Raw genomic sequence first — 27,435 nt, forward strand, 5'->3', positions numbered from 1 at the left:
TAATATTCGTTTACTTTTATTAGATTCCCAATCTTTAAATTTAAAAAAATAAACACTCAATAGCTGTCCACTCTTGGACTACAATATTTTTCATCTCCAGTCAGTTTTCCTTCGGCTATTTGACGATCCCTTTCTTTGCGCATGGCCTGGAAATAACGTAGCCTCGTTAAATATCTAGCACTAATAGCGCTTGGTCTTTTGAGTAATTACTCAACAACTACACCTCTGTGTGAGGCAGAGTCTCGGCACACCCCTAGCCTCCAAATTCATTCATCAATGGTGGCAACGACTAGGATACAAATTACGATACCATAAATCTACAAAATTGCTTCCGATTTGACTGGCACTCTTTGAAGTCATCTATTAAATCTTGGCATTTCTTCAATCCTCTGTCGAAGCCGTATGCCTCCAAACAATCCATCATTTCCATCTCCTGTTTAGCGCACCGATCTAGCATTTGGTGCGAAAGCATAGCGCCCGTTATATCCGTCCATGGTGATCGAAAGAATGGAGAAAGATACGCCATCGTAGAAAACAATTAGAACTATCAGGAATAAAATTCTATTACTTTTCCGACAGTGATTTTACGATTTGAAATGTCAAATGACGTTTAGATTTTTTTTTAAATTGTTTTCGGCCAGTGTTTTTTATTGATTAAAATCTTACTTCTTACTAATATTATAAATATGAATGTTTGCTTGAAGGTATCTCCAGAATGGCTGAATGGATCTTGATGAAATTTGGCATACATATAGAAAATATGCTGGAAGAACACATAGGCTACTAATTTTTTTTTAATTCCGCGCGGACGTTGTCGCGAGCGACCACTAGTATTAAATATGACCATGCAAAATTAATGACATGAGGGATAAGTAAAGTAACTCATAACCCAAGTCTATCCTTAGTTCCTGCAGTTTTAATTGTTTAAATGTGAATAATTTTAATGTACTGGTGTATCATAATATAAGTATTAGTCCATAATAGTACTTTAAAGACTTTTATTCAAAGACAACAATATTTAGTACTTAAAATGATCTATTTTGCAATATTTATACAACTGCTCTACAAATGATTAATAACTGTCCACTTTTGGGCTGACATATTTGTTGTCTCCTTTCAATTTTCCATCAGCTATTTGTCTATCTCTCTCTCGACGCATGGCCTGAAATATTAAATTCAAAAAATAATAAGATTTTTTTTAAATATTTATTTTCTAATTTTTTAATCTTTACTTAGTTCATTTTTATTAGATCTCTTGGAATAATAAATTTCTGAATCTTACACATTTTCAGCATTATTTTATTAATTCATATATTTAATGGATAACTCCACAAGGGTTCAACACATTTATTGAAATTTGGCATATGCTTTCTCGAGTAACACATGAGATACATTTCACATATTTTTAATAGCATTGAATGCCATAAAAAAATGTTTTACACTTTTTTTTTAATAAATGATAAAGATATAGATTAAAAGCATAAAACCTACCATAAATCTTTTAAACTGTTTTGTATTGGTCTGGCATTCATGGAAATCCTCAAATATATGTGCACATTTGACTCGGCCCCTGTCCAATCCATAGGCCTCTAAGCAATCCATGTATCGGATTTCCTCTTTCTGGCACTTGCCCAACATCTGATGGGACAACATACCACCAGTGATATCAGTGAAGGGGGATCGCAGGAACGGTGAAATAGACATTGTTTACCTGAAAACGCACACAAAATTAACCAATAAATCGATTTGCTTGATAGTTGTTAAATAATGCATTACCAGTTAACAACACTTTTACAAATAAATACGTTTTTAATTTTACATAAATAGACGAATATACACAAGCTAGGTTAACAATTACGTAAACAAATTCAATTTGATAAACAAGAATTTGAAAATGTCTTTTACTTGTTTCGTAATTAAGTAATCAATTAAAAACCGTCCATATTAATTTAAAAACAGACCTTTTGATTACGTTTAAATAAGAAACAAAAGATTGTCGAAAATTATCGACTGGAAACAAGAAAAGTTTTTTTTTCAGGCAGTTGTCACTTTACTTGTCAGTGTCAATGTCAAGATAGATACAACGTTCGTCATCACATATGGGCGTTAAACATCGTCCTTTGGCATCTTTTAAGTAATTTATTTCCATCATTCTGCTTCAGCATAAAGCTAAATAAATGTAAAAAAAAACATATTATCAAACTTACTGGCCTAGGACTTTATAGATCAAATCATATCAAATAATGTATTACAAAACCTAAAAAAAATAATTGATTGATAACCTGATAACAAAATATCGTTACCAACATAATATAAACAACTAAATGTCAAATTGTCAATTGTCAATCGCCGCCACTCAAATTAAATCAGCTGTCGATTTTTCTTTATGAATAATTCTTATTTAATACTTTTACAAGCAAATAAAATGGATTTTCAGAAACATTGCAGCCTTTAAAACGTTAAATCTGAATAAAGCCAGCAAAGTGGTGTTAGTATTAGGCGGTGGTCTATGCCGATGGGGTGTAGGGAGTGAGAGACGGGACAGCGGTGGCAGCGGGCGCGGCTCGGAGCCCCAGGCATGCAGCGGCATGGCCGGCGAGGCTGCGGGCACGTCGCGCGGCCTCCGCGTCTACAAGATCGTCGTGCTCGGAGACGGCGGCGTTGGCAAGTCGGCGGTAACTCTGCAGTTCGTGAGCCACAGTTTCCTCGACTACCATGACCCTACTATCGGTAAAGTACTTTGTTAAAGCTTGCCAAACGTACGAAAGCGATATTTGCGGTTTTAATACAGTTCATATGTTATAGACTCTCTGTATTGCCACAATAACAGGATAGACTAGCAAAAAACATTCCCAATAAATTTAATTTTAGTACAGGGGATAAAATATTTATATTTTCATGCACATTATTTCTTACAGAGGACTCATACCAACAGCAGGCTGTCATTGATGGAGAACCTGCATTGTTAGACATTTTAGATACAGCTGGCCAGGTGAGTTCAAAATTAAAATAATAAACAATATATTTACTAGCTATGAGTATTTGAAATACATTAAAAACTTACAAGCTGGAGTTAGATCGCTTTATTAATTATAATAAGTGTTTACACTATACAAAGCTTTCTTATTCTTTTCTTTATAATAAATTTTTAATAGTCTCGTACATTGTGATGTAAAAGACTAGCAATTTTCACCTCTAAAATTCATACAGAATCATTATCTCATTTTTTCACAATGAGAGAGAGTGAGACAGAAAGTAAAACAAGTAAACTTCTATTAATAAAATACATTTACACATTATTGTATTACTATTTGTGTAGGTGGAATTCACAGCAATGCGGGAGCAGTACATGCGTTGCGGTGAAGGCTTTGTGCTGTGCTACTCTGTGACTGACCGGCGATCATTCCGCGCTGCTTCAGAGTACAGGAGGCTGCTGGCACAGGCTCGACCCTCGGAAAGACTGCCCCTAGTCCTTGTTGGGAACAAACTGGATCTGGCACCAAGGTTTAGACAAGTATGTAAACATATCATTACAATTATAAATTAATATAATCAAGGTATTAACCCCTTATGGGTAAAAAAAACTAGATTGTCTGATGCTCAGGGGTTAAGTCCTTGACTTGTAATCTGCAGGTCCTGGGTTTGAATTACACCATGTACCAGTGTGTTTTTTTTTTGCATATATACATTTATATGACATTTTTATGGTGAAGGAAAATATACTGATGCAATCTGCACATACCTGCGAAGAAATTCAAAGATATATGTGAAGTCAATAAGCTCTCACAGAGCTAGCATCGTTGACTGATTGACTGATGACATTGATTGATCATATTATGAATTAGCTATATGTTAAATATAATTTAACATTTTTTTTAGGTGACAACAGAAGAAGGCAATGCATTGGCCACTCAGCTCGGGTGTCCGTTCTTTGAAACGTCGGCTGCCTTGCGGCACTTTGTCGATGACGCCTTCCACGCCCTGGTGAGAGAGATACGACGTCTGGAAAGACAGAGACAGGTAAATTAACATATAAAGAGCCTTTTGCATTATCACATTTATATAAACACATATCTACATGTCCTGGACTATAAGGCCCTTCATATATAAGGTAAAATAAATCTTTGAAACCCGGCGATTTTACATTGTTTTTTTTTAACAAAGCCTCAAAAAAGTTGCAAAATAGTCGCCGTGATTTTCTAGTTGATGGACCAAATGTGTACAGTTGACGTTTTGTCGCTATGTCTGTACTTACCGAATAGACGACTTGCGTCGACGATTCAACGTTGCGTGTACGTAACGCAAGACGATATTCGCGACGCGACGCTATACTATTTTAATTTCCTAGATTTATGTTGCCTTGTGTACGAAGGGCCTAAATGTACAATTATCAAGACCAGTTTAGGCTTATCGCTGGATCTACAGACTAGTATATTGAAGAAAATATTGCTAGGTTGGCTTTGTCGAAGCAACAAAATAAAACTATTTCCACAGTCTTCGCTAATGGGTACGGGTATATCGATGAGCGGTGGCAGGCGACGTTGGCGGCGACTGCGCAGCATTTTCGCGCTCGTTTTCCGACGCCGCAGACGTCATCACACATAGCTGACGTCACGCAATACGTCACCGTGGCTCTCTGACGTCATACTATGACCAACTGTTTGAAGTGACCAAATATGGAACTATAGTCGATATTCTTCTGATTAGCTGTATTATCGACAGTGGCGCCACTGCTTCATAGATTGGTGGGTAAAATAACCGTGACGTCACACATTGTGTCACCAGTATTTTACGTCACCGATGTCAATATGTCCTTTAAATCTTTGTAATCCAGTTTGCTAGTCCCAGTTGTTATAAATTATACGCTTTTGTTACGTCATTTGAATGCATTCTATTTTTATATTACTGGAATATAGTCATTTTCTTTTATTTTCAACTTAATAATTCGGCTTTTTTTTAAATTTTGATATCATGGTTTTTGAATGACCAATTTCTTTTTGGTTAGATTGTTTTAAATGTTTAACGTAACAGGATTTGATTATAGAAATGTACTGATTGAAGATTAATTGTTTGTTTATGTAATAGTGAAATTTGACTGTCGTAACACTTTTCAAAGATTATAAGACGGATGGGATGTTTTCATATAATTGTTTCGGCAGTGGAAACCCACGGCAAAGTATGCTTTGACCTCTTACTACCTCATGTTGTATATTTTCGTCGGCTTGTTCTTGTTGAATTATAATTTAAGGTTATTTTGTATATTTGAATGTGTGATTTATATCACAAATTACTCTTTATATTATGTATAAATTATTTATTTATCACGAAAGCTACTATGCATACACAATAACATGGTAGTTGCTTAATATAATTATAACTCATGTTGAGGTTTTTATAAATATTTATGAAAATTGTGTTATTTCTTTTGTTATAAATTGTTTATGTACTTAATTGTTTTATATTTTCTTAAAACTGAAAGAAGTGGAGCTATTTTTAAAAGTGGATATTTTTGTGTTTAAGTTAATAGAATATTGGAAAGAATATTTATTATATTTACCTATGGTTTTGCAATTAAAATACGTGTTCTTTAACACGTTAAGACTTTCCGTTTAGGCCGCGTCAGCCATCGGTGGCTGACACTAGATTTTCTGTTTATGTCGTGGCCTGAACGGGATTGTCTTAGAAATACGGGTGGCGTTCAACGTGTTAAACTTTGTGTCATAAATAACAATTTATTAGTATTTATTGGTTATTGGTTTTTCCAATATTAGTATAGATATGATTGAAGTAAAGTTTTGTCGCGATATTGTAAAACTGGCCTCAATAGCAATTGTAAAGTTGCAGATGTCTTCCGCGAGATGGAATCAGAAAAAGCAATAAGTAAATTTAAAAATTGTTTAGCCATTGATGTTATTGAATATATAATTTAGAGTTTTTGAGTAATGTTTAGCTTAAATTTCATTGTAAAAGGTAGGATTTTTGGATTGTCTATGTATAGAGTTGAAGGATAATTGTAGTTGTTTGATTAGAATTCCAGATAATGTACTATTAGGGAAGCTGGTGGTAGTCCACATTAAAAGGGACGGTTGTTTGAAAGTTTAATAGTTGGTTTCTGAGACCAAAATTTATAAAACATGTGTCCACCTCTGTCATTATCTTTGACAAAACAAAGATAACAATATGTTTTAAACGGGGATTTTGATCTCGGAAACCCACGGTAGCATCAAGACGATGACGTGGTAACAATAACCAATAGGAAGCACCTTATTGCTTTTTACTATTATGCCGTGGTTTGCGCAACTCACTGTAGTTGGATAGCTTGTAAGAGGCGGACTTTGTCTTGCAAGGTTACAATTTTTCTGTAAGTGGAACACTGCGAAAGGCTCTGACTGTACCATAGACAAGTGCACTTTTTTTTAAGAGTCCTTGGTAAAAGGAATTCCTATAATAAAGTAAATGAATGTTTTTCGTCACGTGACCATAACCAAAGGGTTCAATGTAATGTAAGATTGTTTTTTTGCGAATTATTTTATATTTGTCGACATTTAAGTACAATTTTTATGCAAGTTTAAAAGTGAGATCAATCGAGCTCCTTGTTTAATCTGTGTGACAGAGATAGCAATAAGATTATGAGATAAGAGATATATTTATATAATAAATTAGTGTGTGTTTTTAAATGTTGTCGTGTTAGGTGTAAAAATGTTAAGCGGGAATTTCACTAGTATTTTATCAAAGGTCTGAATAACAAAAGAAATCGTAAATGATCCCTGGCCGTTGAGAGAAGCTTAAAGAAAAAAAAAAGTAAAACCTTCATAATAGGCATAGAACATCAAGACAGATATGACCAAAGACCTACAGTCTGACAAGGATTTAGTGTCATTTTTTGACACTGAAAAGGGGAACCTTTAATAACTTTAGATTCAATTTTGTCTACCGGGTCGGATGAGTTTGTAGCACTGTACTAATATTAATGAAATTCCTACTTAAACTAAAATAGGTCGATACGCACAAATTTTAGTGTAGTGATTAAAATTGTATGTTGTTTATTTGCATTTGGAATTAATTTGTCGCATCCAAAGCGACCATAGCTTGCGTACGTATTAACCCCATTAAGAAGTAAATGTTGTATAGTCTGACCAGAAATATAGAACTCCTAAAAAATATATAGAAGGAATTTGCGTAGGAATTGAGGCAATAAAGGACACGATAGAGGTTTGACTTCAAGACAGGTTTTCTATTTTCCTGGTCAGACTATAGTTAGAGTTCCATGGATTTAGACTTTAGGATAGTATACAACGAATATAATTGAAATAATAAACCCCGGAATAGACAAATATTTAGAGATTAGGTGATTTTCCATCCTTTTGAAAAGATTTTTTTTTGCTTTTCGAAAATGTCATAGAGATATTGTGTATTAGGCAGGGAGTTTATAACGTCCTTACAATAAGAACCAAAATATCTTTAATTCAGAAATAATTGTTATCTGTTATTATTTTTTTATTTTTTGTTAAGTTTTTTGGGCTTACTGTATAATGAAATGAAAATTATTAGCGAATTCTGTACGATTTACCTGCTATATAACAGGATATATATCTATATAAACTTTATGATTTGAATTTTAGCAAATTTAAGTTTCCGAGACCAAAATCTCTGTATGAAACATCGCCATCCTTGTGATTGACAAAACACAGATAATAATATGATTTAAACGAAGATATTGGACTCGGAAACCCACGGTTAACCAATTACAGGTACTTTTTTTAAAATTAATTTCGTATTGATTGCAAATACAATGCGATTTGTTTTTGTGGAAATTAGCCGGTGTCCTAGTTTTAGTTAGTTGCTACGGGTAGGTTTTGTCTCTAGTCAATATTATTTATTGTAGGTGTTCGTCTGTTGTTTATATTTACTTGTAAAACAGATCTGAACACTTTAGTTTTTTTTTTAGTTCCTTGCAATAGAAATATATTATTTAATATTGTGCAATAGAAAAACATGACACGATAACAAAACAGTAGACAGGCGTGAAATGAAAGTAATTCCGCGTTTTGATGGACGAGTTAAAAAAGGCGGGAAGGGGAAGTAGATTTAATATGAACGCATGAAAATGGAGGATATTCTCTTTCTATGCGTTCCCTTCTCTGTCGGTTAAAGGCAGGTATCTGCAATTGCGGATGTCTGTGGACAGCGGCCGCTTTACTATTTTGACGTATTCAGGTGACTGCTGGCACGTTTGTCAAATTTCAATATATAAACAAACATACTTTAGTTTTGTTCAACAAAATTACATACACGAATGTTGGTAAATTTATGACTACATATTAAAATAAATTTTCGATCCTATGTTCTCTACTAAACTACCAAAATCTACTAAAAATTTAAAAATATTTTTTGCACATTCGGATCTGTTTTATGAGTAAAGGTTGTAATATTTGTGGTAGGTGTCTGTTGGAACCAAGCCTCGATAATCTGTAGAATTTATTTAAAACTTATTAATTATCGTAGATATTTGACCATAAATCTGTTTGCCATATTTACTTTGTTTATTTTCTTTTGTATTTGCATATGTATGTGCTGGCCTGAAGTAATCTCAATATTTTCAAAGAAGTGAGACGTAAGTAGTTTTATTCAAAACTTGCATCATAATTATTTTGCATATAACCTCTTTGAATCACTGACTTCTGTCTATACATAGACAGGCTATAGGCCATCGTTTTTTGTGCCTATTTGATTTTCGCCATTTTGATGCCGACGGAAGCTGTTGTTAACAGAGATGATGATTCAAACTAATAATAAAGATGGTATTAACTGAAAGTAACATTAACAGAAGCTTTAAGTGGCCGTGAAGCAAAAGCTGTTATTTCAAGTAGCGGCCTATACGTAGAAGTCGGTGGTTTGAATTCATGATTACTACGAATTTGTTTCAAAAATTACTACATACTAATTTCGTAGTATAAGCCAGTATTAATTAAAACATGATTAGTGTTGTAGTACATAAGGCTAGCCCATATATAAGTAAATGAGATAAATTATATTTACAATTTAATACAAGTATGAATTCCTATCGGAGAATATGTCGTAAGTGATTTGAACAATAATGTTATAAATACGTGTTTTAAAAGTGTATACATTAAAATATTGTTGTATATTTTGTTTGATTACGTTTATATATATCAGTTTTGTTATGTGTTAAATGAAAACACCATATAAGTACCTTTTATATATGTTATTAATATATTTTATGGTGAATATGTAAGCGATGTGTAGAGATTTTGTTGAATAAATGTAATGTTTAACATGTTTGGACTTTTTATACCATTATTTCCTTTTAATAAAACCTTTTACAACTATTTTAGAGGATTTAAACGGAATATAGATCCAACCTATCTCTACGAAAAACTGACTAATATAACAAATGCGTATGTTTGGATGGATGTATGTATGTTTACAACGGCTTGACAGATATCAGTTTGGCTTGACAGATCTTGATGAATTTTGGCATAGATGTAAAACATTTTCTGAAACACATAGACAACTTATTAAGTTTTGTTTAAAATCCGCGCCAGCGAATTCGCGGATGGCAGCTAGTAAATGTTAAAAGTAATACATCTAGACATACAAGATAATGTAAAAATAAATTAAATCATCTGAGAATTTCATTTATTATTGAGATCCATTACACTATAGTAATCAGTGTTTCAATAAAGTTTACTGTCATTTTGAACGAGTTACGCTCTAATAATCTTCAGTTCATTCCGAGCTGTGCTAAGTTAGTCGGCGTAAGGACTTTTATTATAATAGTTGTATTGTAGAGCTCAGGTCAGTGCGTCTATAGCAATGGTTCTCAACCAGTGGTTCGTAGAAAATATGGTCCCAGACCGATTTTAAATTTAGTGGTCAGTGAGCTGTTAGTCGCTGTGCCGTTAGTGAAAAGAACGCTGGGAGTGAAGCTGGTACGCGGGATCGACTCCTTGGCGAAGACAATGTAATAACGTCTACGATCCATGGGCCTAATACGATTTTTTTTAAATATTCGTATAAATATGAACAACATTTTTGTGAGATTTATGTAGCTTCTCTTTTTACAGAAAATAACTTAAAACTTGTGTTAATTATCGCATCGCAAATGTGTCGACCATTACACAAAACTCGAAACTTTTCGTGAAAGTTTCGAGCAGAAATAGGTTTAGACATGGGCCTATCACTAAAATTTGCGGAAAAATATTCGTATCGATATCGCCAAATAATATAGACCCCTGACCAAGAAAACGTTGAGAACCCCTGGTCTATAGTATCGTTGTGCTAACGACACTGCAGATAAAGTCTAAGTTAACGTGCGCTATTTCAATTGCATTCTACGAGTACGACGCACAGGGTTGCCTCATTCGCTTTTAACACGAATTCTTTAGCTTTGAAAAGTACATATTCAGGCTATGGCTTTAACATCGTAGAAGTATTTGGATCTATTGTTTTCGTCGTCAATTGAGGACCAAGAGTGGTTCATCGTTTTTCTTTATGGTGTCTGTGATCCTCTAAGTTTTCTGAAAGTTGACAGCCCTAAGGACCTTTGTTACATTCGCCCCGTCTAACCTAACGACCAATTAATATGTTTTAAGGCCTGTCTTTTATTGTTGCTATCTTACAACGTTGTTTTAATTTTTCTACAATTATTTCTAATATCTATATTAATTTGCGATATTACATTTTATTGTGCTGAAAGTTTAGCAAAATATTTATTTTGCTTATATTTACAATGGATATATTTTAACATGTGAATGGTATAAAATACATATGAAATGAATATTCCAACCATGATTTTCCACTATAGACCTGTACACAAGCATATTGTTATCTTTGTTTTTCTGAAAGATAATGAGAGTGAAAGAGATGTTTTAATAAATGTTTTTCAACAGTGGAAATCTTTACATTAATTTAATCTCAATAAACAGACATGTATATTGTTTTGATTGTTGTAAGATTGTGCGGCATTTAATATCGCTCGCCTGAAAGTTATTATCATTCTTATTAGTCGTAAAACGAAAGGATTTCTATCGCTTACGTGCCTTTAATGTCTCTGTCATGTTTCGGCAATATAGATGTCCCTAAAAATAGAAACATTCAATCAACTACGATTTTCTTTAAGAAGTTTATAGAACGCTACGTGTGTTTGTTTAGGAGTTCGGATGGTTTACCAATAGTGAGAAAAACAGGAAAGCCTGAACGGGTCAAATGACCTTTTTTGGTGGTTTAAATAACTGTTAATTCATCTTCTTCTTGAGGTGCCTCTCCGACTAACGAAGGTTGGCGTTCAGTTCTCCATATTTTATTGTTAATTAAAATGTTGCTATTAATTCTATGTTAGATTTTTCCCTCTTAATATTTTTTTTATTTGCTGTAAGTAAATTACCGTAATTTTGTTTTATAACCTAAAACTTCAAAATTTATCTAAGCCGCATTTAAATGCTACTTTTTATAAATCTCGACAAATTGTTGATACAATGATGGTCCTTCAAGTTATGTTTTAATGGGTCCGGACGCATTAATTTCACGACGTCTCATCAAGGGGTAATGGAGGAGAATCGCGATCTGTTGCGCCACTGCCTTGCCTTGCCAGTCCCACCCTCTCACACCCTCCAACCCTCCACGCGATACGGTCAGTTCGGAAACAACCCCGACACCGGCGGACGCTTCCACTGATTGAAACTGTTCGACTTACTCGTGTTGTCAATTTTCCCGCCTTTTATGCGTCATTCAAACTTTATAAATAAAAGTTTAATAAAAATGTTTTACATTGTCATATTAAATCTGATTCAATTTAAAGTAAAATTAGGAAATTATTAAAAAAACACGTATTTTTTAAAAATGAATTACCAAATCTTTATTTTTATTATAGTTTTAAATGTTGCGATTTGTGAACGTACTGTTTACAATATTGGGGTACTAATGGCGTCTAGGTTGGACTCTCCTTTCGATCTTGAGCGTTGTGGGCCAGCAGTGGACATCGCTCTGGACGTAATTAACGAGAAGTTTCTGGCGCATCACAACATTGAATTGAAGAAGGTGCAAGGCAGGTAAGACTGGATTTTATTAAACTACGTGTTTTTATTGAGGTATAATAATACAATTGTACATTGGAGTTCCGATGAATTCACATAAAAGATAATTAAATCCTGTGTAATTTCGGTGCAAATGAAAAACGTTTCCTGTACTCTTAATTTTTAATTTAAATTCTCTGTATTTGTAATAGATAGAATTTGTGCTGTAAATTTATATAAAAACAAAAAAATATATAAACCGTTAATATGACCATATGATGCTATAACTTGCCAAAAAACATAAATTACTTGAACATTGCCTTAATTGCAATTTCATTATACTATCAAATGTTGTGTACAGAACCACTTATTTCCTATTTGGTTTTTTTGTTTAAGGCAGGAGTAAAAATGTTAAAATTTAACAATGAGTTTCTGACATCATAATTCTTGTTAAAAGTTTATTTTTATCTCTGTTTTTGATAAAGATAATGACAGAGACGACGATATGTTTTATACAGAGATTTTGGTCTCAGAAACACATACTAAGAGATAATTTAATTTTCTTTGATAAATGCTATTTTGAAATATTACTATTTTTTTTAATAAATTGAATCAATAAACAAAAGAACAATTTCACGTTAAAGTTTAAATGAACCTGATTTAGTTAATGTAGGTCAGTCGTTTCGCGTGAGGGGTTGATACCCTTTATCAGACGATATGTGACACGGAATCCGGGTAACACTACTTTACGGAACTTTAAGGTAAAGTTATTTCAAGAAAATCTTCAGAAATAACTCTTAATACCAATCTAGGAGTTTATAAATGGCCAGATATGGAATCAGTTAAGTGTATAGTACAAGAAATCCTAACTGATATAATTTTTAATCGTATTAATTGCCTGTACTAAAAGTTAGGACAAGATACAAATTTGTAAAGGCACGGGAGAGTATTTTTTCGGGGTTATGCTGTAGTTCCATGCAGTGGGTCCCGTTGCGTTCCTTTCGATATCCCGGGACTCTTGCAATCGCTCTCGCCATACTATGATGGTATTACTTAGTCACCTAAAAGGCAAGATATCTTTTAAAATTTCCTCCCAAAAAAAAATTTGCACCGTCAATGACAATCATAAATTTCAACCAACCCTTAGTACAGTAGACACACTCACGTATGTCTAATAAATAGTGCTATAAAGGAGAATAATAGGCATTAGGTAGTCGATATAAGTCTATGACGCAATTTGCAAATGTGCCTTCACGCCGAATAAGATTTGGCGATTCACATGTCGGATAACTTCGCAAGATCTGGAATCAGATGTTCGGAATATTCATTAGAGATTAGGAGAGTCATTTTTTTTCTTTATTTTATAAGGACCTTGGTTCTTATGTACATGTCAGTCCTTATAGCAATAAAATAATTACATATAAAAGTATATACATAAAAATTAGGTTGAAAAAATATACAAATAATAATAATAACAAGGGAAAGTATTTAAAAACATTATAAGACTTTTAGCCCTATGCTGCGGTCTTTGTCTGATAGAGCCAAAAGTTGGGCCAAAGCAAAAATCCGCCAAGATTGAGTCCCTCCAAATTGTGCTTTTTAAATTATTCTATTCTCTCCTCCTCGTTCAAGACAAAAGATAAGAGAGTCTTTATACGAATGTATTAGATTGAAATTACTCACTACTATATGTTCTAACTGTATTATTTAAGTGCATTTCCACGACTTTCATTATAATTATACATACATTTGGTAAACTTTGTTAGCTTATTGTTATTGCTTGACCCCTGTCTCTGGGATCTAATAAACTTGGTAACATGCGAATAGCGATTACTATCTCGAGCCCAATTTAAAATATCATTATCAAAATTCACGCACAAAACTTGAATTATCATCAACTAGCTGTCGCTCACGACTACGTCCACGCGGAACTGAATAAAAACTTAAAGAGTAGCCTGTCTGTTCTTCCAGACTATGTTCTACATCTATGCTAAATTACAGCCGGATTCGTTTAGTCGTTCTGGAGATACCTTCAAACAAACATCCATCCAACCAAACATTCGCATTTATAATATTAGTAAGAAATAAGAAGTAAGATTATAATTAAATTATTCAACCTTTCGTGAGACATTATACTAAACTGATATATAAACACGGCTAAACACTCACGTATATACGTCCGGTGGCGGCACCGACTAGTTTCGAGCCCATCGGGGGCTCGAAACTAGTCGGTGCCGCCACCGGACGTATATACGTGAGTGTTTAGCCGTGTTTATATATCAGTTTAAGATTATAATTCTTAAATTAAGTACATAACAATAAAATTAAGTGATATTATCACTGCAGTGTAATAGTTTTGGAGTAGTAATTTTATACGTCTTTCTTTACTTATTTTGCTTAGAACTATGAAGTAATATAATTCTCAATGTAAGTGACATTTTCTTCGCAGACTAACTTACAGTTTGTTTTCATTTACATTCAGCTCAGAAAATATGAGAATTGAGTGTTATAAATGTTTATTTTTTAGCTTTAAAAAGTAATTTGTTCAAGGAATTTTCTCTGTAATGTATTTATTCTGAATCTTTCGAATATAAAGAGCTCGTTTTATGTTAGGAATACAGGAAATTAGGTTGAAAAACTCATTAAAGTTAAAAATTGTGAAGGAAGCCTTATAGTATACCACAATGTTTCAGTTTCTTAAATATTGTTTGAGAAAAGTCTAAAATAAGCACTTGTATAAAACATATTGTCATTCCTTCCATTCCTTTTTGAAAAAAGAACGAAAAAGTTTTGTTTATGTCATGTGTTCGATTAATGTGCCAGTTACCCGTCGTGTTCCGGCGCTATCGCTCCGGGTCTAGCTGCGGACATGCACTTCAAGAACGACGTGATAGCATTTGTGGGCCCAGCTTGCGCCTTTGCTCTTGAGCCCGTCGCCAGATTGGCTGCCTATTGGAACACACCAATCATCACTGGCATGGGAGACCAGGTATTTTACACACCTTTTTCAGCGCCTGTAGAAAATACACTCGTACATTCTCGCAACTAAAGTTGCGCGGCAAGTCGCTTTTGCTCACAGATATGTATAAGGCGCGGCCAAAGTCCGCATAGCTTGTCATTTTATAGAAATATACGGGGGCTTTTACTATGTAATTCTGTTCTATATCTGGTTCTATCAGCACATGGTAGTCGATTTCTAAGTAATGATGAATAAATGTAAATTAATTAAACAATGTATATTTATGAGACAAGATTTCTTTGGAATTAATTCTGATAGCGGTCATTACATGTTAAGCGCCAGTTCGCATGTCTAATGAGAAACAGCGGACACGCTATCAACTATCTCTGCCATTGTCAAGGTCCGGTTAAATGTTATTTAATTGTTTACGTGAATTATAACCATTAAACGAAGTCTCAGGAGTATTTCTATGTATACGTACTGTAATCCTGTTGCTTTGGCAAAATAGAGTTCGGTATGGCTGGTATTGAGACGGTATTTTTCACATTCAAGGCTTTTGGTAAAATTTAGGTTGATTAAATTTATGTGCACGATTGAATACGTAAGAGAAAATGTGACGTGGACTAGGTAATGCATGCTTTGCTGATCAGATTACGAAGCTCGTAGTGTATTAGTGTGAAACTTTTTTAGTGCTTAGATTATAATATTTAAATATTGTAATTCGACTACAAATTAATATAAGACTCAGTGTTAGCAACATTTTCTTAAAAGAAAATAAAGCATTTAATCCTTAATGAGAAAAACTACCTCATAGTTTCTGCTGCGCCGTTTTATTTTATCACTTTTATCTTTTTTTTAATATAGTAAAAACGGTCATTGTATAAAACCTCATTTTAAAACTATTATAATTCTTCAAAAAGTATTCTACTTTTGGTATAAAGTTTGTTACATTTTCCAGACTTCGACGTAACGGTATTGTAGCTAAAAATAATCTCGACAACCTAAAGAAAGCAATTTAGTTAAGATAAATTCGATGAAACACTTTTTATTAATCGGGATTGAAAATAGGATAATATCAAATTAGACTTGTTGGAAACTTTGGTTGACTACAAATTTTTGGAAATGAAAATTTCACAGAAGAATAAACTCAATAAGTTTTATTCTCTAATCGTATAAGTTATTAATAAATTTATTACCGTAGCCACCGTCAGAGGGTGAGCTAGCGGCTCCGGCCAGCGTGGTCAGCCGTATGCACAGGCTAAGGAACTTGCGCAAAGGGACACAGGTATGTGTTTTTAACAACATTTTTTTGGGAGAAATCCGTACTAAGACAACATTTGAAAACGCTTAGGAACTCAACATTTGGACGTTAGGAAATTAATCTTTAAAACTTTACTCCAGCCACAGACGTTGTTCAACGACAAGGGCAAATACCCAACGCTGACGCGTATGTCGTACTGCCAATGCCGGCTTCCGCGCGTCTTCACCAGCGTGTTCGACCGCTTCGGTTGGGCGCACGTCGCTCTGCTCCTAGACAAATCAGATTTATTTTCACTTACTGTCGGTAAGTCTGTTTATTGTTGGGTTTTTGTTTTAATTACTTTTTGTATTTTAGCTTAGCAGAATGATTTGCGGTCTGATTGAAATCAAGATCATTTTGTTTGTAGTCTACTGTAGGGAGTTGAATGCAAAGTATTAAGAGTTGCAACCCCCAACTGAAGTTGTTTAAATAAAAGTGTTAACAAAGTGTTTTATGTTTTTCATATACGTTAATAGGTAATGACAAGTCAAATTAAACATGTTTAGTAGATAATGAAGCGTTGATTATTCGACGTCCGCTCAACCGTGAGATGTTACATCATTGTTTAGGCAAATGTTAATTTGAATAACCATTCGTTCCTATTATCGAGAGAGTTATTTTGCTTGAATATTTTGAGGAAAAATTTTCAGGTACTTATTACCGAAGTCTTTAACTAATGTGATATATCAATTTAATTTTATATATACAGGTAAGAGTTTAGAGTGGGGACTTCGTAAGGAGGGTGTGCTGAAGGCTGTACGGGAACTGGACGGCAACGAAAAGGAGTCGTGCGAGGCACTGCTACTTGACGTCAGCATGTACGCCCGAGGTACATCACATAGACCTCATTTCCACTTATGCGACTTACTGCGCACGACTATAATTTCTGTAAACAATGTACCATGTTTAGGTACTATATTGGGCCGCGAGTGCACACAGCGGTCGCGCGTGGCTAATCGCTTATTGGAAAAAAAAGTTGTGATTGCAATCGTCTGAGAGCCTTTACGTTTGCACAGTGTCTGTAATGTTATATTAAGGGGTCTGGTTTGTTTGCCTTTTAATGTAATGAAAATATATTTCATTGTTTTCGAGTTAGATTTTTTACTTACGTAAAAATGTGTAGATAGTCATTATATTTTTATCATAATCAGAATTGAATAGGATGGAAAATAAATAAGGACAAACAGTTCTGGAAAATCTGGAGTGAAAAATGTGAGATTTGATAGCACAGAGTAATCCGGACTGGATACATTGAAAGTAATCTTGAATAATTTTAATTATTCTACATTCTATTATTATAACATAGTTGTGATCCTGAGCGTGCGCGGCTCTCTGGTGCGGGAGTTCCTGCTGGCTGCGCACGCGCTCGGCATGACGCGCGGTGACTGGGCCTTCCTAGATGTTGAAATATTTCAAGTAAGCATCTCTACTTTCATCTAATGTGGTATTAAAGCAAACTTAGTAATATAAAGGCATATTTATTGTGTTCTGACATAAGGGAGGATACTGGGGCGAGACGGGTTGGGAGGCGGGGGATGAACGCGACACAGCCGCGCGCGCCGCCTACGAGGCCCTTCTACGGGTGTCGCTCAAGCTGCCTACCGGCGACCGCTTTGATGAATTCGCAGATACCGTGCGCACGCGCGCAAAAGACCATTACGACTACAGCTTTTCTGACGGAGAAGAGGTATATACTCAAATCAAAGATTAACAAAGCGGTCCAGGACTCTCTGGAGTCCAAGGAAGACCTGCACGGGGATATGACATTCACAAGTTAAACATATTATTGCTGTTGGATCAATTAAAGCTAGCGATCTGCTGCTCGTTCATCCCCTTTTCCTATAAAAAAAACTATTACCGATCAAGAGATATTTTGAAATTGTTCTACGACGATTTGGGAATATTCAAAAAGAGAGTAAGAAAGTATGAGGGAAAGTAACGTCGCAATGGTGAAAAGGTTTCGTAATATGAGCTTTTAGCTCGTGGTAGCGATGTGCAAAATTCAAACTTTAAAATATCAATGAACATTGAATTTAATAATTGTTTTTATCTGTACTTAGGTGAACTTTTTCATCGGTGCTTTCTACGATGGCGTGTATCTCTTGGGCATGGCGTTAAACGAAACTCTGACTGAAGGAGGAGACATAAGAGATGGAAGAAACATAACGAGTCGCATGTGGGGGAGAGATTTTCATGGTAAGATAAACTTTATAGAAGTTATATTCAGAAAGTTATAAACAACAGACTTTTAGTAAGATTTAAAAATACTGATAGATAAAAATTGTTTCGATATAACATACAGACATTGCAATTTTATTAATAGATGTATACATTTTTTGGCTAGAATAATTTCTAAATTGCAATACAACTGAAGTCATCAAAAAGTCATTACATACAGTTTGCTACGAGAACTGTAGCTATTTAAAATGAGAACAGTTCTCACGTACTCGATCTGCACGGCGTTGAGATAAGGTGATTACGATTGTTCGGAATAAAATCGATTTTGTCCAGACAACTGGTTCAGCAAAGTAGTTTAGTTTAAGAGCTTGTACAGTGTACTAACGAGCTGTATTCGACGGAAAAACTCTTACTGAAACATCTAGAAGAAACGCAATATCAGACTCTTATGCACTTCGATAGCATTAATGTCACACATTAAACCCCCAAAGTTCCCGAGACCGCGCGAGGTGCGGCGACCTGCATGGCGTGGTATCTACCCGTTGAGTACGCGTAGTGACAGAGCGATGATCTTTAGACTATTTGATTTTCTTCAGGTATCACGGGCCACGTTCGTATAGATCCTGTAGGCGATAGGGATGCTGATTACGCCATATTGGATTTGGATCCTGTCACGGGCAAGTTTGAGGTAAGTCTTCACCATTTATGTGTAAGTATTTATTAAGACATTTATATGATTTATGGAATATTTGAAAAGAATTACTTCTCTTGTTATATTTTTATAATACTATACGAAGTATAGTATTTTTTGTAGTTGACAGATCCGGCGAAAATTGAAATCCTAAAATCTTGAATAAAAATTTGATAAATTAGACTTGTCGACCGGATATTAATCAACGGAGATTTATCAGAATAATGTTTAGTTTTATTGTAAGAAATTCCAAAGATATTTTATTTAATGTTTGATTTATTACGTTAGGTTAAAAGTAAGGTACTTAATATTTTTCATCCTTCGAAGAATTAGCCTCATCTGGCCTACTACATAATTTATCTAGATAACTAAACTTAACAATATCAAAGCACCAGCCTTCAAGTGTACAGTAAACTTGCTGTCGTGGTTAAAAACCAATATAATTAGTAGCCTATGTGTTCTCCCAGACTATAATCTACAAGTATGCTAAGTTTCATCGAGATGCGTTCTACCGTTCTGGAGATAACTTTGAACGCATCTGCGGTTCTTCTGGTATTGCTGATGTCTATCGGCGTCGTTGAACATCTCGGTGTTCCCGCGGCTCGTTTGCTCTCTTCTGTTATAAAAAAAAACATCCATCCATCCATTTAAACTTCCGCATTTATAATATTAGTAAGATTTACTAAATTACCTCGTACATTTGCGACATCGTCACTTAACGTCTGGTGTGATGGTATGCCAAGTGCTATTTATTTAAAAAATATCAGACTAATTGTAATGATGATAAGGTGGTGGCGTTCTACTATGGCTTGAACAGCAGTTACCGTCCGGTAGCGGGCAAGGCAATACACTGGCCGGGCGGCCGCCGCGCCCCGCCCCCGGACACGCCGCGCTGCGGCTTCCTGGGCACAGACCCCATGTGTCAGGGAGGTTGGTATATTATTTACTCATAAGAAGAAAACAGTTGCATATTTTATACCCAATTAGAGTTGTTACCCTTTTCGTCGTATTGATCAATATCCTTCTTTTAATGCCTCTAGTGTCTATTAGTGGATTTTTGTAATAATTTTAGTATTAATGGTCTTCATTCACATTGCTTTAAATTAGGCAGAGTTCAAGACAATAATGGTTATGGACTAAGCAGATTTTTGACCAAGAATTTATACAACGTTAGCTGCCAGAATGATTTTTCGAAAAACTAAAAAAATTGACCTGCCGTTTATAAGCTTTATGTGACAACAATTCGATTAAAAAGCGTCCGACAAGCCACAGCGAGGTGTTGAATGGAAGTATGGCTTGTCGGACTATGTGTCCGACAAGGCTTGATTCAAACATTAGCTTGTCGGACATATAGTCCGACATGGCAGCTAATGTGTTAATCAATGCAAGCAAACAAACAATCAAATCTTTCATCTTTATAATATTGTAGTATAGATACAGATGATAAAGATTTTTCTTTAGTTCAAACAAACGGTCAACAACTGTCACAAACAAACTTTTTTTTTAAACCTGTTGAACGGTTTCGATAAGTGGTGGCTTAAATAAGATAAAAGAGAAGCATATCTCTGTAATTAACTAAGTGATCTCATTTAAAAAGATTAAAATAATAAATAAAACAGGATATACTTAGGCATGGAAATATCTTTCTTGTTCATTACACTAATTAATGAGGATGTTCTCGACTTGAATACGAAACTTTATAATCTTAAACGACGCTACTAAAAGATTTATGTTTTGTAGTAAAAATATTGCATTGCTCATAAAGTTATTCCGGACTACAGGGTGTTATATTCAATGGCCTTTGTGAAGCAATTTACATGAAGATTATCGTCACTGTTTTAATAAACTATGCAATCAAGGAAACCTAAATTTATATAGTCTTAATTATTTGAATTCAATAAAGCTTATTATCGGACAATTCCTTTTTTGGTTTCATACCATGGAAGCGTTTTTAAATAAGTTCTTGACAGTACTTATATGCCTTAACTGTATCAAAATCTCTCATTTCTATGTTAGAAGTTGAGGTGTTACGATGGTCAGAGTATAATTAAAGTCAATTTCCATTACGGCCGTTTCCCTAATAGTGTGCACTGTAATTTTGAGAAATGAAGTGAAATTGTAAATACGGGTAGGGAAAAGTTATAAAGTAAACGTGAGAAAGCTGAGTGTTTTCCGAAAATTATTTGAATTTACGTGTTTTAACTAAAAATGCGTATATTTACAATATTTATATTAGGTATAAATTTTATTATATTTTAGTTAAGAAAAAAATATGAATATTCGGCGATGTTTTTATTTTGTGTAATTCCTATATTGGCTTTGTTTCTTTAATTTAATTTTGTCGATGTTTTGGTTAAAAAAATTCTGAATGTGTGTTTGTTAATTTACACGCTGCTAGAAGCACAAACAGTAATAATATACTGTTTTATTGGACTCGCGTTGTTTCTGATGTTCGCTGTAACCGCTGCGTGTATCGCATACAAGTAAGTTATCATCATCACATCATCACCATCATATCATCATCATCACTATCATGTTAGGCACATATTGCCTAAAACAGGGTGTATATTTTCACCCAACATCGCCACCATGGTATTGTTCCAACCTCATCCATGATACTCGTATATAGTTATAAAACTTTTTAATTAAGATCTGTGTATTGCTTCTGGCAAAAGGAGAGAACATTCTAATAACAAACTCGCGATTTAATGATGTTAAGATATAATGGAAATAAGATATGTTGCCGTTTTTAGCTTTAATAAACTAATGACGCTGATATTATCGGCTCATTACTGTTTTAAAAACATCAATAGTAATATCAAAGAGTAAATCCTAGTCGCAGAATGGTCAAAATTCGTTCATAATTAATTATAAAAGTGTTTTTCTCTTATTTTTTTTATAACAAATAGCTTTATGCATATCTTCTATAAATAATTTTTATCTGTGTCATTTTCATAAAAAGAGGTACAAAACTGTTTATTTCACGAATCAATATGTGTATTGATTTATAAATACAATAATATTTTTAGTTGAAATTGCGCTTGAATAGTATGATGTAGAAGTTTTTGTTAGAATTAAATTAAATTCTGAAGAAATGTTTACGAGAGAACATTGTGGAAGTCATGTATATTGTTATATAGACAGGCGCGTATTGACGCGGAGATGAACAACATGGCGTGGCGTGTTCGGCCCGAGGAAGTACTGCTAGAGGTTGGCGCGCTGGGCGCCAGTCCCGCTCTGCACAGCCTCAACGAGGTCCTCAAGGTATACAAGCATAGTATCCAAAGAATCCTACACTTTCAATGACTTTCTCGTGTCGTGTATACAAGAGCGTTTTCACACTGTTCGCGTCTTCGGCAATTGTGCGAAAGATAAGTTTTGTTTTGGACGCATATTCGGTGTAAGGATGCGGTCGATTATTCGAATCCGCTTTGGCTAGGTATTATTAATCTGCTAACAGAAGCTTTAATATAATTTCATTAATAAGTAGTCTTCAATTCCCTCTTTGTATTTTAAGATTTCATATAATTTCGTCGAGAATTTTTTTGTAGCGAAATACGGTAATTAGTAGTACTTCAAATGTCAAATAAAAAGAAATTTCGTTATATAAACTGTGGCTTCCTAACGCTGTGCTTTGATCTTAAGTAATAAAGAAACAATTTAGTATTTGTTTAGTTACAAAACTACTTTGTTTACCTTGACATTGTTAGAAAGTTAATTCTATAAGAGAGACCTTGGAAACTTTACGGTACAGTTTTGTATTGCCCCTTCTTAAATTAATTGAAAATATAAAATATTTTTTCATGTTTTATTTTTTAAGAGTAGTGGCAAGCTCGTCTACATCCAAAAATAGACATTTTCTTAGTGGTAATTAATAAAAAGGTCACGTAAATAGTTTGCCATAATTTTTATTTTTAACTAACAGTCGCCCGCGATTCCGACCGCGTGGATATATAAAAAATACTTAATTTTTTTTTTATTTATTTATATAAACAAGGAATAAAATACAAATTTACAATAAAAGTGTCTATAAACCCATTGCGGGTTTAGTGTAGCTCACCCATCCATCCATCCACATCACATCCATCTAAACATTCGCATTTATAATATTAGTAAGTTAAATAAAAAGCAGCTCTTCAAGGCATAAATTCGATAAAAAGAATAAATAGTATCCTATGTCCGTCTCCTGGCTCTAAGCTACCTCCTCACCAATTTTCAGGCATATCGGTAAAACCGTTCTTGAGTTATAAATAGTGTAACTAACACGACTTTTATATTATATATATATATAAGATTTGGATTGTCTATAATTACGTTGTTTTTGCATGCGACGTAATTACGTTGATAATTGTTGATGTTTAAATTCGTTTTTACAAAAAAAAGGAAGGACCTAATAGTAATAAATTCAAGGCACGTATAACTTTTCGGTAGTTATTCGTATTAGATAGATTAAATGACAATCAGGAGCCGTTATCTCGGAATAATGGTAGCTTTTTAGGATTTTTCGCTAGCTATAGTACCTGGAATGCTTTCTAAATGCCTCGATCTTAATATCTTTGTCTTACTCTATTGATCTGAAATTTGCTTTCAAACGCAAAATTCTAACTAAATACTAAATAGGTATTAAATATAAGGATAAGGAGCGTCGGTGGCTCAGGGGTCAAGCACTTGACTTGCAATCTGCAGGTCCTGGGTTCGAATCCCGCCATGTACCAATGTGTCTTTCCATTTCCGATTTACATATGTACATTTATCAAATTCAAAGATATGTGTGAAGTCAACCAACCCGCACTGGGCCAGCGTGGTTGACTATGACCTAATCACCCTCAACTTAGGGTAGGCTCCGTGCCCCTCGGTGGGGATGTATAGTGAGCTGATGATGATGATGATGATAAGGGTATAATTCATAACATTACATCGTAACAGTGAGTTTCCACTGACAAAAGTATTGTACAAAAACATATAACCTCTTTCATTGTCTTTTAAAAAACAGATAATATATTTTTTTTCGCAAATGTTTGTATGTGGGTTGAAATTCACTCTAATAATCATCAGGCAAAATTGTAACAAAGAAAAGCTTGTAATCTTATTAATGATGTCATAAACCCACATTCGCACGGGCGTTTTTTAAACGCAGCTTTAAAATTGCGTTTGCGGCTCTCGAGCGTGGACGCTTAAAAATACCCTTGTTCCGCTCGTGCAACGCTTAAAAGACACTGCGCGATTAAAAAAGCGTCGCGTTGTTAACCCATGATAAAAAAAGCGCCCGTGTGAATGAGGAGTAACAACGCACAAGTGAGATAAAGTTATCGCAACTAAGTTACAGCTTCCTTTCCTACTTGTTATAACTTATTTATGTGATAAAATGATAATGCTTATTTATATGTACACAATAAATATTTTTTGACGATAAAAATAATAATAAATAGCTAGTAGATCCGAATCCGGAATTGTAGATTACGAAAAATTATACACTTATATAAAAACGGCTAAACACCCACGTATATAGTTTAGCCGTTTTTATATAAGTTTATTATAATGTATCACGAAAGTTTGAATAATTTAATGACGAAAAGTTATGTTGTGGAATTAAAAATATTAATAACATCGGTCAATGACTACAAAACGATAACTTCTCAAAGGTCACACGAAAGATTAAACAAATTAATTAACTTCTTAAATATTAGCCTTAAAATACTTGATCTCAATATTTATAGTTTCAAAATGCATAGTCGATTCTAAGCAGATGTCTGTTATAGTTTTATGTAAAATGTCTGGAAATTTAATGCACAAAATTGTAATATTTTGAACCGTGAGAACGAAACGCGTTGCCGGCGACCGCTCGTAAAGTTCGAATTACGAGGTGTTACTTACAGCATAACCATAAACCACTGCTAAAGCACATGTGGAACATATTGTCATCCCTCTCTTTCGCTCTGAAAACAGACAAAGTCGACAATATGTTCCTTGCAGGTTTCGGTAGATTCAACTGATAGTAAGTTATTCTCTTCTGCGGGCGTTCATTTCAGTTAAGGAATTTAATATCTTGAAGCTTGCAGTCTTATTAAATGGCGGTATTACCTTGTCACATTACAAGTCTCGGGTGATATTCATTTTCTAAGGTCTTGCTGTACAGCGTTGTTTTATTTTATTTAAAAATATCACTGCAACAACCGTGTTGTGGAATGGTGTACTTAGCAGGGTTCTTCAACAAGCGAGTATTTCTTTCTATTACCGTTTTCTGAGCCCAACAACTCTACATAAAAGACATCGCCATCCCAATCATTATCTTTGACAAAACAGAGATCACAATATGTTTTAAAACGAGGATTTTGGTCTCCGAAACTCACGGTTAGAATAGCAAGGCTTTGGCGTTGTCATCGGTTCCAGTGGTGCAATCAAATTTGATGCTATGTAAGACGGTTCTTCTTATATATATATATATTCTAGGGCATTAAAATTAGACGACTTACCGTGCGTTTCTGATACCTGAATCCCCGTTTCAAACTGTTATCTCTGTTTTGTCAAACATAATAACAGGGATGACAATATTTGTCATATTGTACTTCTCGTTTGCATCCTTATTAACATTACCAATGTTAAGATGTTATTAAGGTCCTAAACTTGTGTTCAGTTGTCACTTAGTTGGAGTCAGACAAGCGCTGTGTCGTCAGTGGGTGGAACTCCGCTCACCCTGTCATCTTTCACTGTTGGCCTCTACAAGGGCAATAGAGTAGCTGTTAAGAAAATACATCGGAAGAAACTGGATTTGAATAAGAAGTTACTATGGGAGATTAAACAGGTATGTATTCAAAACGAATCTTCTTTGTACCATCATCCTTTATCTGCCTGCTTGCTTCTTTGAATTAAAGTGACACATTATAAGAAGTCATAATTATTGAGATGTTATTGCGAAATTTCATAATTATGAATTCATGAAAGTGTGTTAAACCAGGTTTTTATGATTTTTTTAGGTCCATAATTTAGCTATAAATATGGCTATATATTCGTAATATTTTGTATTTTTATTTAATTACCACCAGACCGTGATGTATGTACATTTAGTTTGTTTAAGAACTACCATAGTTCCAGTTGTTGCAATAACTTTCGCTTATATTTTCATTTCTATAGCAGAATATTTTATCGAGTTCATAACCGATCCTAAAACAACATTACATGTATCTAGCTTTTTATAATATTTTCATCTAACAATATGCAATACAATACAATAGAAGTAGTTACGGTTTATTAAAACTACTGCTATGTTTATGTACGTGATGTGAATTCGATTAAAAAAATCTTTTATAATTTGTCTACAATCTAAAGGCGCGTAACGTGTCCCATGAGAACACGGTGCGTTTCATCGGTGCGTGTGTTGACTGTCCGCTGGTGTTCGTACTGACTGAGTACTGCCCTAAGGGCTCACTAAAAGACGTCCTCGCTAACGAGGAGCTGCAGCTCGACTGGAACTTTCGCACCTCGCTGGTTCATGACATCGTACAAGTAAGTAGACGAGCAGGCAAAAGTTTAAACCACTTTTGGAAAATGCTATTGACTGAATTGTTTCAATGTCAATGTATGTACCAATAAATATTAAGATATCGCAAAACACTGAAGTCTAAAGCCTACTTTAATTTTGTTTTTTTTTTGTATAGGAACCATGGTTCATTAATTTCAACGTAAAAAAAAACAATTATTTGTATAAACTATCATTTCTCCTAATAATTAGCACTTAACGCGTTCCGTGCCACTACGTTTTTTTATGAAATTGCTAGTCGGTGGCACTGATCGTGTTAAAGTCTATAACAAATAAACATGAACGTTTGTGGTCAGGGCATGTGCTACTTGCACAGCGGGCTGGGCGCGCACGGCAAGCTACGCTCTTCAAATTGCCTCATCGACGGCCGCTTCGTCCTCAAGATCTCCGACTACGGTCTCAACACCCTCTGCACGCCTACCGACTTGATAAAGGGCGATCTTTATTATTACAGTAATTGCAATTTAATACTTTAACTTCTTTTGCTCCTTAAATTTTTCCAGACAGACAGACATGTAAATCGTATCGGACTACTAAAGCATTATAGAATGGTATGTCCAGAGTTACTATGGACGGCGCCGGAGCTGGTGGCGGGCAGCCTGTACCCGGGCGCGGTAGCCTCACTCAAGGGCGACGTATACAGCTTCGGCATCATCCTTGAGGAGATCGTGCGTCGCGCCGGACCCTTCCACCATTATACGCCTACAATGTCCTACAAAGGTCAGTTTCCTAAAA

At 34.6% G+C, this 27,435-nt stretch overlaps 4 protein-coding genes across 4 annotated transcripts in view; 2 read left to right on the forward strand and 2 right to left on the reverse strand.

Moving 5' to 3' along the window:
- LOC106114155 (NADH dehydrogenase [ubiquinone] iron-sulfur protein 5-like) lies at positions 1-608 on the reverse strand. Its single transcript, XM_013307252.1, has 2 exons — positions 311-608; positions 1-146 (listed from the first exon to the last, which is right to left on the reverse strand). The coding sequence occupies exons 1-2, from the start codon at positions 524-526 to the stop codon at positions 57-59; spliced, it is 306 nt and encodes a 101-aa protein (XP_013162706.1). The 5' UTR covers positions 527-608; the 3' UTR covers positions 1-56.
- A 376-nt stretch (positions 609-984) lies between these two features.
- LOC106114118 (NADH dehydrogenase [ubiquinone] iron-sulfur protein 5-like) lies at positions 985-2,011 on the reverse strand. The gene is given in 3 exon segments (NM_001312058.1): positions 985-1,162; positions 1,492-1,711; positions 1,962-2,011. Coding segments are annotated over 2 exon segments (303 nt in total). The 5' UTR covers positions 1,705-1,711; positions 1,962-2,011; the 3' UTR covers positions 985-1,072.
- Positions 2,012-2,347: 336 nt separating this feature from the next.
- Positions 2,348-4,956, forward strand: Ric (Ras-related protein interacting with calmodulin). The gene is made up of 5 exons (XM_013307150.1): positions 2,348-2,730; positions 2,919-2,992; positions 3,320-3,514; positions 3,880-4,020; positions 4,495-4,956. The coding sequence occupies exons 1-5, from the start codon at positions 2,589-2,591 to the stop codon at positions 4,603-4,605; spliced, it is 663 nt and encodes a 220-aa protein (XP_013162604.1). The 5' UTR covers positions 2,348-2,588; the 3' UTR covers positions 4,606-4,956.
- A 6,612-nt stretch (positions 4,957-11,568) lies between these two features.
- Positions 11,569-27,435, forward strand: part of LOC106113974 (atrial natriuretic peptide receptor 2) — an 18,684-nt gene continuing 2,817 nt past the window's right edge. Inside the window, exons 1-18 of the mRNA XM_013307033.1 lie at positions 11,569-11,653; positions 11,894-12,071; positions 14,859-15,024; positions 16,196-16,279; positions 16,402-16,558; positions 17,004-17,123; positions 17,601-17,710; positions 17,793-17,981; positions 18,355-18,490; positions 19,069-19,160; positions 19,952-20,093; positions 21,562-21,646; positions 22,304-22,418; positions 23,784-23,822; positions 25,819-25,965; positions 26,490-26,666; positions 26,997-27,153; positions 27,262-27,409. Coding sequence (XP_013162487.1) covers positions 11,569-11,653; positions 11,894-12,071; positions 14,859-15,024; positions 16,196-16,279; positions 16,402-16,558; positions 17,004-17,123; positions 17,601-17,710; positions 17,793-17,981; positions 18,355-18,490; positions 19,069-19,160; positions 19,952-20,093; positions 21,562-21,646; positions 22,304-22,418; positions 23,784-23,822; positions 25,819-25,965; positions 26,490-26,666; positions 26,997-27,153; positions 27,262-27,409 — 2,327 coding nt within the window. The remainder of the gene's footprint in view (positions 11,654-11,893; positions 12,072-14,858; positions 15,025-16,195; positions 16,280-16,401; positions 16,559-17,003; positions 17,124-17,600; positions 17,711-17,792; positions 17,982-18,354; positions 18,491-19,068; positions 19,161-19,951; positions 20,094-21,561; positions 21,647-22,303; positions 22,419-23,783; positions 23,823-25,818; positions 25,966-26,489; positions 26,667-26,996; positions 27,154-27,261; positions 27,410-27,435) is intronic.

Source organism: Papilio xuthus, unplaced genomic scaffold (genome assembly GCF_000836235.2).
Source record: "Papilio xuthus unplaced genomic scaffold, Pxut_1.1 DF828142.1, whole genome shotgun sequence".
Lineage (NCBI taxonomy): Eukaryota > Metazoa > Arthropoda > Insecta > Lepidoptera > Papilionidae > Papilio > Papilio xuthus.

Excerpts from the sequence above, each read along its gene's own strand:
- LOC106114155 (XM_013307252.1), bottom strand. The coding sequence starts at position 526 with ATGGCGTATCTTTCTCCATTCTTTCGATCACCATGGACGGATATAACG. Across the intron at positions 147-310 it reads AGCAATTTTGTAGATTTATG|GCCATGCGCAAAGAAAGGGA; the intron begins GTATCGTAATTT and ends CGTTATTTCCAG.
- Ric (XM_013307150.1), top strand. The coding sequence starts at position 2,589 with ATGGCCGGCGAGGCTGCGGGCACGTCGCGCGGCCTCCGCGTCTACAAG. Across the intron at positions 2,731-2,918 it reads CTACCATGACCCTACTATCG|AGGACTCATACCAACAGCAG; the intron begins GTAAAGTACTTT and ends TATTTCTTACAG. Across the intron at positions 2,993-3,319 it reads TTTTAGATACAGCTGGCCAG|GTGGAATTCACAGCAATGCG; the intron begins GTGAGTTCAAAA and ends CTATTTGTGTAG.